The sequence below is a fragment of the Meleagris gallopavo genome, chromosome 22, assembly GCF_000146605.3.
Source record: "Meleagris gallopavo isolate NT-WF06-2002-E0010 breed Aviagen turkey brand Nicholas breeding stock chromosome 22, Turkey_5.1, whole genome shotgun sequence".
NCBI lineage: Eukaryota > Metazoa > Chordata > Aves > Galliformes > Phasianidae > Meleagris > Meleagris gallopavo.
Genome location: NC_015032.2, coordinates 2991340 through 3007396, shown reverse-complemented (window position 1 = coordinate 3007396; position 16057 = coordinate 2991340). Strand labels below are relative to the sequence as shown.

Below are 16057 nucleotides of genomic sequence, written 5' to 3'. Positions count from 1 at the left end.
AGCAGAAGCTTGTGCTGCTGAGACTTATTTTTCAAATCCTTTGAAAGATTAATATCTGTATTTTTAATCTTGCATGAAATCCCACAGTGAGTGCATTTCATCCTCGGCTTTCATAACGGTATGAAACTTCTCATGGTAAAAAGGGGGGAGAATCAAGGTAATTAATATTTGTGTTGGTGCTGGGGTTCTGATTTACTGAAGCCTCTCTGTGGCATAGGTACAGACTGACAGATGTGTGAGGCTGTGGGGACCTGACAGTCAGGATGAGAAGTGGGCAGGGAGTGCCTGCAGGTTCTTAGATCGCTGTGTCCCTTGCGTTGGGCACAAGGTTATGGTGAATAAGTGGTTAATGCCTGCTCGTACGTTCCATCAAGGCCTTCTAACGCTGGGAACATAAATGAGAACAAGGCACTTAATTTTTAGATCAGTGATTGAAAGGACGCCAAATGGGACTGAGCCAGCATTTCAGGAAAAACGCTAAGGGAAAATGGCATGCTATTCCAACACCAATTTATATCACCATTTTCAAGACCTAGACTCCGGAGCACTGCTTAGCATGAGAAATCACCCTCTTCATTTAATTTTGGCCTGAGAAATTGAATGCTTTTTTTTCTGGCTTTAAAAAAAAAATGTGCTCAGTGATCTGTTTCCTCTGGGTGTATTTGGTATGAGCATTTAATTGATACAGCACTTATACAGCTTTTCAGGTTGCAGAAGGCTAATTCCAGAATAACCTGAGTTCTTACGGCCATGAGAGCTCGTGTCCATGGGCTGTGATCTGTGACAGCTCTCCCCAGCTCCTGGGCTGCTCTCACACGCAGCACTGCGCTCCGAGGTGCTGCCACAAATAGTTGCACGTAGCACCCAATGAGTGTCTGCAGCCCCAAAATAAAACTCTGCTCGAGGAGGTGATAAAAGAAGAGTTGGAAAGTTGAGGTGGATGTGCGTCAGATGGAGTCGCCGGCTCCTGACAGCAAAACGTAAGCATTGCCCTAGGATTTATTGGAAGGATTTATTGGAAGGGAAACATCCTGATAGCATTGCTGCTGTTGTTCCTTTAACCTGGCTGTGCCTTGCTCCTTCCTGCTCCTTGTCCCTAATGATTTCATTACGTAGTTGGAGCGGCTCTCAGGTGGTGTGGTGTTATCTGGGTGACTGCTGTTCTTGGAGGAATCTTGTCTGATTTTGGAGTGTCTGGCCCTTTATATGTAGCCTTTACTTCCACATTCCTCTGAAAATCAGAACCCTGCCTACACCTAACTCCTGTGGCACCCAGGAGCTGGCAAACATCCTTAGATACTCCATGGTCTCAGCAGGTTCCACGTGTCTGCATGTGCGTGTGTCGTTTCTATAAAACCCATTTTAATCTGAAAGTTTATACTAATTCTGAGGTTTGTTATGACTGTAGTGGTGATTTTCATCATCTCTAGCAGCAAACTCCTTTTGGCATTGACTATTAGCATGGCTTGGATAACTTCTTTTGGATGGACATCCTTCTGAAGCCGTGCTCAGCATTGCCTGCCTGAATGCAGAGCGTTGTGCTCCTTGCTAGCACGATTTGAGATGCTTTGAGTCTGTTTAGGGGCTTTGATCTCCGGGTGTGCAGTCAAGAATTGTTAAACAGCAGTGTAAAACCAGGCAGAAAGGGGAGAGAGAACAACAAAAGCTATGCTCAAGCGAGAATTATTTTTTTCTTTAGTTCCCATCTAGCTGATGTCTTTTCCCTGTGTGGCGTGGGAAGCTGCAGTTTCATTATTTCTGTATTTCAGTCTTCAAACTCCCACTGCCCCCTATGAAGTGAGAATCGCTCAAGCCACTTTTTCAAAGGGCTATTTAAAACTTCTAAGACGACATCAAGTTCTCCTGAGCAGTGGATGCCACCTGGAATGTTGGGGTTGAAGGCAGGCTGGTAGCTGGTGTTCGCTTCCTAAACAACCCACAGCTGGTGGTGGTAATTCTGCAGGGCTGCTCAGATGTTTTCATTGTGAGGAAATAACCCCATCTCACCACTGGCATTTATATTCTGGTTGTGCTCCAGAAGGCAGCACCCGTCTGCAGATCTGCGAGGTGATAGGATAACTGCAGCCCCTCTCTGTGATGGATGGGTTCAGGTTGGGCACCAGCTTCAGGAATTTTAAGAGTGTTTGAAAAAAAGCCAAGGTGGTTTGCACAGTGGGGGAGATGCAAAGAAAAGGCTTTGCACTAAATTTTGGGATCAGCTGCAGCGTCATCAGGGGAAAGGGAAAAGCTGCAGGAGGGCAGTGCTCAGGGTTCCTGTGAGCCCAGTTCCTGTGAGCCCAGTGGAGAGGTGGCAGAAGTTTGTTCTCCATTGGAATGTTATAGTGGGAGAGAAGAGTGTTACAGCTGCTGGGAAATGGCTCCTTTCTGTCTGATGCTTATAATTCATGCAGCAAATGGATGTTCTTGGCAGTCTTTTGCAAGAGGAGCACTAGGAGTGGTAGCTGAGGTGGGACTGCTGGGCAGCACTGTATTTATGGCAGTGGTTCGGGCTGGCCCAATGCAGCAGTGCCCGTGTGCTGCTGGAGGGCTGGTAGGGGACCATACTGCTATGCTGGGCCCCAAGCTGGCCGTGCTGCTGCCCTGCTGCAGGAAGAGGGTCTGACATCCCTGCAGAGAGCCTTCACGTGTTCCCCTCTTGCTCAGGTTCAGTTGCATTCAGCAGAATATCGTGTTGCAGCCACACGCCTGGACTGTAACAGATGCTGGGGATGGGTTGTTTTATGATTTTTTTATTTTTATTTTTTAATGCCGATTTGAAAGGATGGTGACTCGGGGAGGCAGTTTGCTAAGGTGAGCACTGTGCACTGAATTTGTTATCAGTGACTATCTGAACTGCTTGCAGAGGAATGTCAGTGGTAGCTTGTGGATCTGTTACTTGCAAGAAGAAATTGTGCCTCATAACCTTACATAGAAAGAAAGCTGTTAATCAAATAGTTAACAATTAGCTAGCTGCACATGGGACCTTGCTTGAACATTTTCCCTGCTCTACCTCCTCTCCCTGTTGTGAGATACATTTCACTGTAAGACAATAGCCTTAGAACAAGTGTTTGATATCAGCCTTTACGTTTGAAATGCAATTCCTTCCTTTAAAAGGTTGTCATTGCTGTTTGATCACGGCGGATGAAAATAGATAGCTCTGACAAAGGCATTTGGGCTCTTTACCACAGAGGAATCGCTGAGGAGTGAGGAGGGGATGGGGCTGAGCCTGGGGCTGAGCCCAGCTCTAATTGCAGCTTCTCAGCACTGAGACTTCACCCTGAGCATCGCGGGATGCTCTGTCCTTGTCCTCTTCTTATTCTGCTTCTGGCACTTTGTTAGGAGAATAATGTTGCTGTCCCTGAAGCCTAATCCTACAGAGACAGATGTGCCAGCCTTTAAAAACTTCATTTCCAGGGGAAAGTGTGTCTGTGGGGCTGGTTTACGTGGCAAGGCTGCACAGCAAAGTGAAATGGAGACTGTCAGGTTCTAAGCACTCCTGGTTTTCCTTTCAAAGATGCGTGTGCAAGTGAGAAGATGATGTGGGAGCAGAGGCAGGCATCCCTGCTCCCCTTCCCCTGCTCTGCGTGAGCGCTGCTTCTCAGCCATGAGTAATTGCACGCAGTCATGGTTAGCATTCACGCTCTGCACCTTTCAGCTGGGGCTGCCCTCTGGCTTCTCTGCTTCTGTTAGCAGTAGTGTGGCATTCACAGCCACATTGATGCTATTCCAGATGAACTGTCTGCAGTTGGTTCGCCATCACACAGCACTACGCACAGGACGTGTTTTTGTGCTCTCAGGTCCTGCAGCGCATTGACTTCCCTCTCCTCCCTCCCCAACACCTCCCTTCTGTTTAACCCATGATCAGCAGCCTGGTTCTGCATCACCTGTCTGCACAGTTAACGTACTTCCAGATTTGTTCCTATTAATCACAGAGTCATTAAGGCTAGAGAGGACCACTAAGCTCATCTAGTCCAACCATCAGCCCATCACCACTGTGCCCACTGACCCTGTCACTCTGTGTCTGCCTGTTGGCCTTTGCCCACTGCAGACTTCGACATCTCTGCTGTCAATTCCTTGGACTCTGAGAGAGGTGAATGTTGAATGATCACCTGCTCTGTAATAAATTAGTGTGAAAAGGTAACTGGTGACATACATCAGCTTAAGCTGCTGCCTGCTAACGTTGCATGATGTGTATAAATAATGTATATTTTTGCAGTGGAAGTGCTTTGTCTTTCTAATGAACAGTTTGCTGATTGGAGAAGCAGATTTACACCCATACTGAAAGAGTTTTGTTTCACCTGGACTACTAGATCAGATTTGTGATCCTGTGGCTGCAAGCAGGTGTGCAGACAGTCATCCCCACTGTGCTGCAGTGCCTGTCAGGCAGCACCTCCCATGTGCTTCTGGACATTTTGTCTTGGTTGGGAGAAGGACAGGCACCCGGGGAAAGCACACTCAGCATCCCTATATTTTTAGTGTTATCCTAAAATCCTCTTGTTTTCCAGTATACAGTTTCACATAAAGGACATAGCTGTGGACAATTCAGGCTGTCTTGGGCAAACGTTGGCATCTTGAATTGCAGAATAAAACTTTTCTGTTCCAGTTCTCAGCAAATTGGCACTCACAAGAGAACCAATTAAGCCAAGGGCAGGCACCTAGTGAAGTCAGTGCGGGCGGCTTGTCCAGACCAGCCTGACATCTTCACGGTAAAATACATCTGTACTGTAAAACACAAGTTGTGCTTGCATATTATATCAGTGCGGGGCTGACCTGAGTGACCCGACGTGTGTGCTCTGGGATTTCTTACTCAGCAGAGGAGTCTGAATTCCTCACCATGACTGACGTTCAACCTGAGCGTACGGAAGTCGCTGCGGTTGTGTGTGCTTTCAGTTCTGATGCCAATATCTGTTGTTTCTTCTCCCTGCCAGCTGAAGACGTGGAGTGTGGACGAGCTGCAGAGGAGGCTGTCGGCGCTGGACCCCATGATGGAGCAGGAGATTGAGGAGATCCGCCAGAAGTACCAGTCCAAGCGGCAGCCCATCCTCGATGCCATCGAAGCCAAGAAGCGGCGGCAGCAGAACTTCTGAGCCACGGGTAGAATGTCCTTCCAGCCTCCAGCAATCAGCTCCTTGCTTCTATGACTACTAAACAGGTTGATTTCTATTGAAATACGCTAGCAAAATAGAGGGCAATACTTCTGCTCATTTATTTTTCCATAGCACCTTTGTGAACTCAGGAATGCCATTAAGTGGAGAATCCTTGTGGTGTGTTTTAATTTAGGCACATATTTAAAGCAGTATCCGAAGGAGTTCTGTTACTGTTTTTAGATGGATTATTTTTAAATCAGATGAGTGGATAGAAATAGACCAATGGAAGATGGCTCACTCTCTTTTCAACTGAACCTTTCCATACTCCGTTTTCTTTAAGTTAATATGAATTGTGTATTTAATGGCTGCATCTGTTGTGGGGTTGTTATTTTTTTTATTGTTTTTGTTGTTCTTTGTGAATGCACAGACTCTGTTTCAAGCTGATGACTGTATGGTTCTGCTGTTAAGGTACTGATAAGTTTTGATAAGTCGCTGAAGAGAGTAGATGAGAACACCTACAGACTGTCCCAGCTGTTTGGAAGACACTTAGATCTCATTTTTAAAAAGCCTGTAATAAGCCCCATGCCTTACACTTTGTGCTTTGATCGAGTGGGATTTCTTCAAGCACTTGGTTTTGTCCTTTGCTTATGTACATTAGGAATTAATGTGAGTAGATGAAGTGTGTTGTGCCTCCAGGAGAAGTTACATTCTGTAATTTAAAACCCACTTTGACTTAAGGCCAAAAGCCAATCGATGATCTGACCTAAAACAAAGCAGATTCTCCTTCGCCTGTCCCTTTGGAAATGTCCTTTTGCTGACAGCAGAGTGCTGGGAGGGCACGGTGTGTGAATGGGTGGAAGTTGGGTGAACCTCTCTCAGAATTTGGTACTTCTGCTGTGTCTGAGAGCTCTGAAAGGACTCTGCAGTTTGTGAAATATTTCATACGCTTCTTCATTTCAAATTTACCTCTTTAGGTGCTGGAATAAAAACTTCACAATACTTCACGTTTCTGCCAGGCTTAGCACATCAAAAAGTTAAACAGAAAGCAGACATTCGTTGGGTTATCAGAGATGTGCGTTGTTGGATGGAGTGGAGGCAAAGCTGATCCAGAGAGGCCAATGGCTGTTGTCCCAATAGCCAATGTCTGGGAAGAGATTCATTCTCTTCCAGTCCCTCTGGGTGCTCCTTTCTCATTAAATTTCCCAGCATGGGTCTGTGGCTGAAGATGCCCTGCATGTACAATCACTGAGGATGGTGCACTGAAGCAGCATGAGGTGAGCCCAGATCTGGGCACAGAGTGAGTGATGCCTCTGCACAGCTTTAGGTGTACCTAGCTTATGGTGAAATACTTGGACAGAACCACGTATTCCTACCAATTTGTTTTTGTTATGCTCTGATGGAGAGAAGAGTTTCCTTGCAATCCTCTGAAATAGGCCTTGGTACTTCCCGCAGGTAATCAAACTAAACAGCACTGTCTCCTGAATCAAATGCTGCTCATTCCATGCCTGGAAAGGCTCTTGTTCCCTGCTTGCAGCAGACTGCTGACTATTGTTAACAGGTATACTCCATTGCTGTGAAAGGAACCAAGCCATTTGTACCCCCCTGCAGATCTGGCTGCATCGGTTTGTCCCAGTGTGAGCAGCACTGTTCTGCCAAGCCTGCTTTGTACCTCTGGTGGGCACAGGGATGTGGCACGTGGCAAACGTGCACTGCTGGGTGTAATATCGGTCAGGCAGATCCTGCTGGGAGTAGTTTTACCTCTGCACTGTGTAGGTAACTTTCTGGTCATCGTAGGGCATTAGAAAACCTGAGTTTTAGGTGAAGCACCACATTGTGGTGTGTGCTTTTGGAATATGCAACCTGTGTCTGCTGTAACTGAATGTAAGCACTGTTGTGATGCTCTGCTTTGCTGGTGTGATTGTCTTAAAATACAGCAAATGAACCAAAATAAGTAAAACTGGCCCAGCTGCCTTTGAACCTTTCTTACAAGCTTGCGGTGGCTGAGGCTTGATGATATTTCTTGCACTTGGAGTTTATCCTTCACTGATTATCAAGTAGAGAGAAATTAATTCCCTTTTTGATCCCCTTGTAGAGCATTGTATCCTCTCAGTTCTCAGAGCCCCACCGACTAAGACCAAGGCTCACACCCTCCAGGAGAGCTGTTCTGACAAGGTTTTTAAGCAAAACAGTTGCTTAATTGTGAAGCTGCATTCAAGTGCTCCTTGGGCCCATCTGCATTGCTGAAAGCGTTCTGGACAAACGGTGATCTTTGTTTCTGAAACCCAGAGATGCTGATGATGTCAGTCACATGAGATTTAATAATGTGAAGTTTGTAGCTTTAACTTTTTTGTAACAAATTAGCAACACTGGCATAAAGTGCTGACTTGAAATGCTATTTTGTAAGGTCTGCCTGTTTGTATATACTAGTGTTGGGTCTTTAGTTTATATATGTATGAAATAGTAACTTTTATTGCATTCCTCTGAGTTTGATACAGGAAATTGTGTTTGATCTTTCTCAACATTTCTTGCCTTATTTGTTTAAAAGGGCAAATAAACTGTCCTTACGGAAAGCTTCGGTGTCCTGACTGTTATGTACACATGCACAGAGCTGGCAGGCAGTGACAGGAGGTGCTTTGGGACCGGGTGTGGGGCAATCCATCCCTTCCTGCACAGCAGGTGAGGCTCGAGTCGCACTCCTAATCCTGGCTGCACTCTCAGCTCGCTCGTTCAGAATGCTGACAGTGAGTGGGTGCTGCCTTCCACGGCGAACTGTTGGCTTTTACGTGGTTTCCCTGAGCAGTTACTAAATCTGTCCCAGAGGGATGACTAACTGAGGCAGAGACAGAATTCATTCAGGAGACAGCTTGTGTTAGCAATGCCGGAAGAAATAAAATAGATGTGAGCTTTTAAATGTTAGGAAGGAGTGTGGAATCCAACGGAAGGGAGGCTGCAGGCATTCCTAGTAGCTAGGAAAGCCCAGAGCACTTATGTGCTCTCAACAACATCACCATGAAACTGCAGAACACCTGCACGAAGGGAGGGCTGCACCCCAGGGGAGTCCTCACCTGCACTCCTTCCATGCCACGAGCAGTGCCCGTTCTGCAGAGATACGAACTGCATGTGGCTAACAGACAATGGCTGATGGATAGCCCTCATTTTGCCCTCTTTCCTTACGTCTGTGGGCCAGCAGAGCCCAAGAAGGAGCTCAGATAAATGCTCTCGGTGTTGGCTGACAGCCCTGACTTGAGAGCTGATGATTTCTCATTGCATTAATCACTCTAGCAAAATTTAATAGTCAGACCAGGAAACACCCATCAGCTATTTCCAGACTGAGAGTGACTTAATTACCCTTTAATTTAAGAGCCCAGGAAAGCAGCCAACTTCTTTAAAAACTTTAAAACAATTCAATCCCATCTATGAATCGCATCCTGCCCTTCTCCCTGCCAGCTCATTGCTGTTAACTTAATAGAGGCTGAGTCCCACCCAGAGCTGTTGCAGCAGCAGGGACATCCCTTGTGCTGTGGTGGGGGGTCTCCTGTCCCCGAGGTCCCGACCCTTAAGATCTCCTGGTTTTCCCATACCCAGCACAGAGCATGGTCAGGGCAACCATGGCTGTGGCAGCTGGCAAAGGGAAAAAAGTTTGAAACAAGTAATGAAGTTTGTTTTTCCCTAAGCAGCATTGTCCAATTCTCGGCTGTGTGGAATAGCTTAATAAGGTCACTCCTTAGTCACCATCCCCTGGAGGTAACTCAGTCTCTCCTTCATCAATCACTTTTTGAGTGTGGAGGGCGATTTATGTGGAAATAACCTGATACAGCATTTAATTGATTTACCCACTGTGCCAAATGAGAGCGCAGACGCTCTCGGGAAAACTGCTGCCCAGGGACGTGTGGTCCCTTCACTCTGATGGGCAGTGGTGGAGCTGCAGTGACACAGAGAACCAGCTTCCCAAGTGGGTCACTTCCATCTTTAATAAAATACACCGTATGCATCCCATGCATAGATAGAAAATTAATTTACATGCTCTTCTAATGATTTGCATAATGCTTTTTTAGTTAGTACATGTCATTCAGTCTTCCTATTTTAATACATTTTGCTACTGGAATATTTATGGAGAGAAGAGGAAACTCCTTCCTTTGTTCAAGTAACAGTGGAGTGGGAGCTGGGCTGGGGCAGATAGTGCTGGAAGACACGGATGTGAGCACCAACACCCTGCTCCCACCCATGCAGAGGGGCTGCATCTGCACCAACTCCATCTTCTCTTCCCCGAGATCGGCAGTCCCTGTGGCAGAGCCGTCCCCACCCACCGCCGTGCCCTGAAAGCCGTCTGCGTGGCTCTGGGTCGGTTGGGTGGCTGCAGGGCGCACGTTGCTGAGGGAATTGACGCTGTGCTGAGATGTGCGCAGCCAGGTGGGGAGCCAGGTGGGATGGGGGTGCCCCGGTGCCTGGCTGTGAGGGGTCAGGCAGAAGCTGGTGAGGAGCAGCACAAGGTTCACTCTGCGGGAACCTGCAGGGGGTCGCAGCAAGGCTGCTCCCTCCTGCAGAGAGGGGCTGCAGCCCCAGCTCCTCCTGCACCAGCAGTCAGGAGCACACAGACACTGCAGAGGCAGCTGCTCTGTGTCCAGCAGTGTCCCACGTGTCCCGGCAGCCCTCGGCAGGCTGTACTGCATGGGCTGGGTGTCAGCGTCGGCAGCAGCCGCTCCTCTGGAGGGAATGCGGGTGCCCCACGGACAGGGATGGGGACACCTGCAATGCAAGGAGGGCCGTGGCCAGCCAGTCCTGCTGCAGAGTGGGTCCCACGCCAGGCACCACCGTTCCTCCTGGGCTCATTCTGCACCGACCCGGACCCCCTGTCCTTTGCATGGGATCAGGGAGCGGGGAGGGCACCAGGTGTGAGACTGCGGCGGTCGGGGCTGCCCCTGCCCAGGGAGCTCTCGCTCAGCACCTCTGAGTCCTGCTCGCTCTCCATCTCCTCGGGCTTCTTCTTCTCACTGTTCCTCACAGCGGCCTCCAATGCCTTCTGCTTGCGGTAGAAGTGGGAGAACTTGTTGAAGATGATGGTGATGGGCAGTGCCACAACCAGGATGCCGCCCAGGATGCAGCCCGAGGCGGCCAGCTTCCCCGCCACGGTGACGGGCACCACGTCTCCATACCCCACCGTGGTCATGCTGACTGTGCCCCACCACCAGCATGCCGGGATGGTGTCAAAGCCAACATCCTCCTCCTTCTCTGCGGTGTAGGCTATGCCGGAGAAGACAGACACCCCCACAGCCAGGTAGAGCAGCAGAATCCCCACCTCCCTGTAGCTGTGCTGGAAGGCAAAGCAGAATACAGTGAGTGAAGATGAACGCACGCAGGGCATTGAGATCTGCCACTCTGCGGTCCCAAACCCTGTATGTAGCATCACCCAGCACCTGCCTGCCTGTAGGCAAGAAAGGTGCATCCCTGCAGGGTTGAACGTCCCCTGGGCTGGGCCCAGGACCCATTCCCATAGGGCCCTGGGGAACATCTGAGCTTGCAGATGGGGACCCAGGGTGGTGGCAGGGGGACGTAGGAGTGCTCAGGGTGGGATCCAGAGGCAGCACACATGTTTGAGCCCAGGAATGTGGGGAGTGAAGCTGGAACAGGGCTGGGGACAGAGCAGGAACGCTGCAGTTTGCTCCCTTTCTGGGTGTCACAAGTGGATTTCTTGGCTCTTTTTGCCTGCTTATCTGCTGACTTGCTCTTCATCCTTTAGGGAAAAGGAATCAGAGTTCTAAAGGTATGTTATTTGCAAAAGCCCCACAGCAGCTCTGGGGCTGCTCCCAGGGAAGGACAAAGAGCACCAAGCTTCACAGATGTGTCAGGTTGCCAAGAAATATGCTCTGGGCTGGAGCTCAGCAGCATGTCTGCAGGTCCCAGCCAAATAACTGCATGCATCTTTAAAGAGCATCAGTTACGGCCCTGGGATATGTTGGAGGACAGAGGTAAGGGGAAGGCAGGCTACAGTCCCCTGCTGCATGCGCATGGTGCAGCAGAAGAACAATGAAGCAAAGAGCCTGGATTGAAGCCAGCCAGAGGTACCAGCATGGTGACCAAGCCCATAGTGATCCCTATCCCACCTAGGTGACGCAGATCCCCTCTGAGATGTGCAGCTCCAGCTCTGCCACCTTCATGTCCAGGCCACCAAAGGGGCAGATGACAACCCACGTGGTTCCCCGGAGCCCAGACTGCCCAGTGCCAGTGGCACCAACCCTGCACCTGGTGCACAGCAGAGAGGGGGATGGGGATGGCTCCTGTCAAATTCAATAGACCCTGGATCGAACCCCAGGTGGTCCGAAGACCTCTCAGAGCTTATGATGCACAAATGGCAGCAATCCCTCTGCCGGCACTTTGGTGGCAGCGAACAGCTCCTCGCCGTGCCAGAGCCATCGCTCCCTGGCTGTGAGCAGGCTTTGTTCCTCTGCTGCTGCTTTATGCAGTAAGAACTAAATTATGATTAACACCATGTTGTCATTTTCGTGCCCGGTGAGTCCCAGCACCAAGCTGCTGCATCAGCTCTGTCTGTGTCCACCCTGGCTGCAGCTGACTCGGGGTCCCTGAGAAGTGGCATTCCACCTCATTACTGTGGGGTTGGTGGGCAGAGCCGAGCACTGCTGCTCCTGCACCTCGGTGACATGCAGGTGGGCTGGGCAGCCCTGCTGCAGCCTCATTGCACTTATGTGGAGTGCAGAGAGGGCTCAGCCCTTCCCACGTGCAATTTTATTTAAATTCTATAATCAGTTTTATGTGTGGTTACCACTTGCTAATTGCTCTTCCAAGGTGAGTTGTCAGAAACAAATATGCTGCAGGCATCTGCATTGCAAGCAATGCTCCCAGGACCTCATTCTCCTCCGTAGCCCTATTCAGGGGCTGCTTCTCGCCATGGCTCCAGCCCTTGCTCCCATACCTGCCAGTGGTAGGATGCCCTGTGCCAGCGGTGCCCCATTGTGAGTCCCAGCTGGCTCTGTGCTCTCTGTGCACAACTCAAACCTCTGCTGCTCTGCTTGGCCATCTTCAAGGGCTGGCTTTGGGGTTTGTCTTAGAGTGGTCACCAAGAAGGAGAGAAAATTAAAGTCTGGGTTTAATTGGCATCTGTGTTTAGCTGGAGTTCCTCTGTGAGTGCAGGGAGGGAAGGGGGCAGCTTCACCCTCCGTTGGTACATCAGCTCAGAGGGGATGGATGAGGGAGAGCAGTGGGGACAGCCGAGACCAGACAGGGTGGCTGAGTTGCAGTGATGGAAGTCAGGGTCACAGTGACAGGTGGTCAGGGGCTCAGTGCCTTCGTGCTTCATCTCTTATCACAACAAGAGGGCGTGACATGGGAGATGAGGACCCTGTCTCGCCAGAACCTGCATGAGTGTTTCCTTCCAGCGTGCCAGCACCCTGCTCCTACATTGGCCCTCTGCAAGGCTTTGTGTAGAAAGAGGATTCACTCACAGATGGGAGATGGGCAGCTTACCTTCAGGGTGGCCCCCAGCGACCGCAGCCCGGTGGAGTGCCGCGCCAGCTTCAGCACGCGGAAGATGCGCATCAGCCGGAAGACCTGCACCACTTTGCCCAGGTTGCCCAGCTCCGAGTCGCTGCCCGCCGTCACGTCCACCAGCAGCGTGAAGTAGAAGGGCAGCACCGAGACGATGTCGATGAGGTTGAGCGGGTGCCTGAAGAACTTCTTGGGGTTGGGGGAGAGCAGGAGGCGGGAGGACACCTCGAAGGTGAACCAGGAGATGCAGAAGTACTCCAGTTTGTGCAGGACGGGCTCGTCGAGCACGGCGCCGCTCTCGTCCACCCGCTGGTACTCGGGCATGCTGTGGATGCACATGGTGGCGATGGACACCAGCACCACGCTGATGGACACAAAACTGAACAGCTTGCTGGGGATGGAGTAGCCGGGGTTCTCCATGGTGAGCCAGAGCCGCTTGCGCGCCGTGCCGCAGCGCAGCGTGCTGTAGCGCAGCAGCTCGTGGTTGATGTCTGAGATCTCATCGGGCGACGTGTCCACGCTGCTCACCTCGCTCTCCTCATCCCAGGTGTGGTGCCGGCCCTCCAGCTTGCGCTCGTGGTAGCGGTAGCTGCAGCACGAGTCCAGGAAGAACTCGTTGATGCCCCAGTACTCGATCTCCTGGCAGAAGGAGAAGACGCACAGCTCGTCCATCACGTGCAGCTTGCCCGTCTGGTAGAAGTGCAGCACGTAGAGGAAGAAGCCGGGGTTGCGGTCGAAGTAGAACTCCCGTGCGCTCACATCGTAGTCATCGCAGAGCTGCAGGATGGACTCCTCCGAGTCACAGGACAGCAGGCGGCCCAGGCGCGTGTCGGGGAACTTGGAGAGAGCGCTGGGGCTCAGCCGCCGCCGCAGCCCTCCCACGTTGATGTTGATAAGGTCCTCCTCGAAGGCGGCACCCCAGTACGTTAAGGTCTTGTTGACCATGATCGGCAGAGCGGGAACTCCTCCACCTGCAGGGGAGATGCAGAGAGGCTGGGATGGGGGGGTGCGGGCAATGGGGAATGGGACGTGGCTCTGGGCTTCGTTCTTTGGTGCTGCTGGGGGAAATGAGTGGGGAATTTCCACGGCAGAAGTGCCAACACAACGCACCTGCCTGCTGTGTTTGTACGTGTCTGTCCTGCCGTGTGAAATATTACCATTTATTTTTATACTGCTGAAACATAACAGAGACGTGACTCAGAATCACTGATGGCCCTGAAATAAGAACCTGTATGTCGGGAGGGATCAAAACGTGAAGTTCTGATTTCAGTGTTCTGACATTTTGCAGGTTTCGGGGAGCCCTGCTTTTTTGCACAGCAGCAATGCCATTTGCCACCAAGAAGCAGATCTAGCTCCCAATGGAGAGCAGCATCCCCAGTATACCCTGAAGTACATTTACCCATCCTGACCTGAGGTTTAAATCAAGAAGGTAAATGCTGCTTGCCATCCAAGTCACCTTGAGAACAGATGCTGCTCACCTTGTGTGCCCAAGTGATGATGTTTGCAGGGCCATGCTGGAACTGGCAGGGTGCAGCCCCACAGACTGGCACCGGGTTTGCTCTCAGCCTCCACAACCACATTTCCCTCCATACATCTGCTGTTTTGGGCAGCCTGTGGGGGCTCCTCTGTGATTGAACGTGGAGCTCAGAGCAGAGCAGGTGAGAGGAGGTAGCAGAGCCCTGAAGAATGGCCCCCGGTGGGGTGGGATGGGGCTGAGCGCAGCTGAGGGTGCAGCATGAGGTTCTCCAGTGGAGATTCTCCTTTCCAATGTTTGTTTCTGCACAGAGCAAATGATTTCTGCCCACGTCTCGCTTTCATCTAGGAATCTAAGGCAGCAATTAGGAGTTCTCTGACTTAGTGGTGAGGAGCTGAGCTCAGGGCTGGGTTTGGACCCAGCGCTGCGTGATCTCCCTGTTGGATCACTGACACCTCATGGTGTCTGCAGGGCTCTCTGCTGCAAAAGGATGGGGAAGGTCGGGTGTGTTTCTTTGCAAAGGCACAACGGGCAGAGAATACAAATGTGTCTGTCTGGAGTAATGTGAATTTGCAAATTTCCCTTTTAGTTACGCTGCCGTCTCCATAAATGATGGAACAGATTAAGCCAGTCTCTTCCTGTTACATTTGGAAATACACTGTAAGCTGTTTTAAGGAGCAACTATTGGAATTGCCTGAGCCCAGCATGAATTGGGGCATTCACTTGAATATGTACCTTGTGGAGAAAAAATATCTCTAATACATGCATTTATGACTGCAAAAATTAAGTATAAAAGCAGATTGAGCCTATCTATGAGAAATGCTGGAAGAGTTTCCCTTGACAACATGTTTTTTGTTGTTTTTTTTTTTCCTTTTTCTGAAGGGCTTTCCAGTGGAAGTTATGTATATGTATTCCAACTGGCAGAGGGGACCCAGGGGGGTGGGAAGGGAGATGCTCATAGATTTGCAAGGGGGGATGTGGTGAGTGCAGGGAGTACTGCACGAGGGGGTTTTCCAAACAGGTACAATGGATTTAGATTAACAGTCCAAATAAAAAGCCCTGTACTCACCGCTCAGCACGGCTTCCCAGCGGCGTGTCTCAGAGGAGCCATTGGGAACACAGAGTGGAGAAAAACCTTCAGCCCCAGCTGCAGCCCAGCCCTATGCACCCCTTCACCCCAGGTGTGCTGGGAGTGAGGTGCCCATGGGGCAGGGCTGGGGGCACTGTGGGGCTGAGATCTTGTCCTCAGCACCGGGGGCAGCTTGGGCAACATTGGGGAGGCACTGCTTTACCCATCATGCAGAAGTGCCCCATACCTGTCACTGAGCATCCCTGTGCCCGCCGAGCAGAGGATGCTCAGCAGCACGCCTGTCCTTGGGCGGTTTGCCTGGGGGACACGGGGAGGGGAGAGCATGGAAGGGGTTTTCCCACGGCTGGGAAACACAAAGAGTGAGCTCCTGCTGCACGTTGAGAAGCCACCGAAGTGCCCAGGGCTGGGAGGCAGATGGCAGGGGGATTCCCTGCCTTCTCTGGGGTGGGGGGTTACCAATCGCTCCGGTGTCTGCTCAGAGCTGGCAGCCCGGCGCTGCTGCAGATGATGATGATGAACCTCCGCTCCCAGGTTTTGGGCAGCAGGCGCACAGATCTGGGATGTGGAATCTGGGCCCCTGAGCTTCCTGGGGGGAGGGAAGTGAAGGGAAAGCCCTTCGGTGTGAGGGGCTCCCCTACCGCCGCCTGCGGAGGGACAAGGAGAGGTATTCCCGATCTCCGGCTCCCAGCAGCATCCCAGAATGAGGACGCCGGCACAGCCCGCTCACCCGCCGCTCCCTTCCCCGCTCACCCCGGGATGCCGGAGCCCCGGCGTGCCGCTCCCCGCAGCTCCCCGGGATGCTGCTGCCCGGTCCCCGCTGCTCCCTGCATTGCCGGTCTCCCGCTCCCCGCGATGCCGCACCCGCAGCCGAAGCCCGGCCCGGCTCCGCTCTCACCTGCCCTCGGT

General features: G+C 51.2%; 3 protein-coding genes across 4 annotated transcripts in view; 2 read left to right on the top strand and 1 right to left on the bottom strand.

Annotated features, from left to right (window-relative positions):
* LOC104913988 (serine/threonine-protein kinase 4) overlaps positions 1-7657 on the top strand; it is a 32569-nt gene extending 24912 nt beyond the window's left edge. For both annotated transcript variants that reach the window (XM_010722311.3, XM_019622158.2), the window contains one exon: positions 4929-7657. In XM_010722311.3, coding sequence (XP_010720613.1) covers positions 4929-5087 — 159 coding nt within the window. In that variant the 3' untranslated portion in view covers positions 5088-7657. The remainder of the gene's footprint in view (positions 1-4928) is intronic.
* A 1383-nt stretch (positions 7658-9040) lies between these two features.
* On the bottom strand, positions 9041-16028 carry KCNS1 (potassium voltage-gated channel modifier subfamily S member 1). The gene is made up of 3 exons (XM_010722308.2): positions 15902-16028; positions 12567-13558; positions 9041-10398 (listed from the first exon to the last, which is right to left on the bottom strand). The coding sequence occupies exons 2-3, from the start codon at positions 13530-13532 to the stop codon at positions 9955-9957; spliced, it is 1410 nt and encodes a 469-aa protein (XP_010720610.1). The 5' UTR covers positions 13533-13558; positions 15902-16028; the 3' UTR covers positions 9041-9954.
* The window catches only part of LOC100550208 (serine/threonine-protein kinase 4-like), a 5701-nt gene continuing 5647 nt past the window's right edge, over positions 16004-16057 (top strand). Inside the window, exon 1 of the mRNA XM_010722339.2 lies at positions 16004-16055. Within this exon, the coding sequence (XP_010720641.1) occupies positions 16004-16055 (52 nt within the window). The remainder of the gene's footprint in view (positions 16056-16057) is intronic.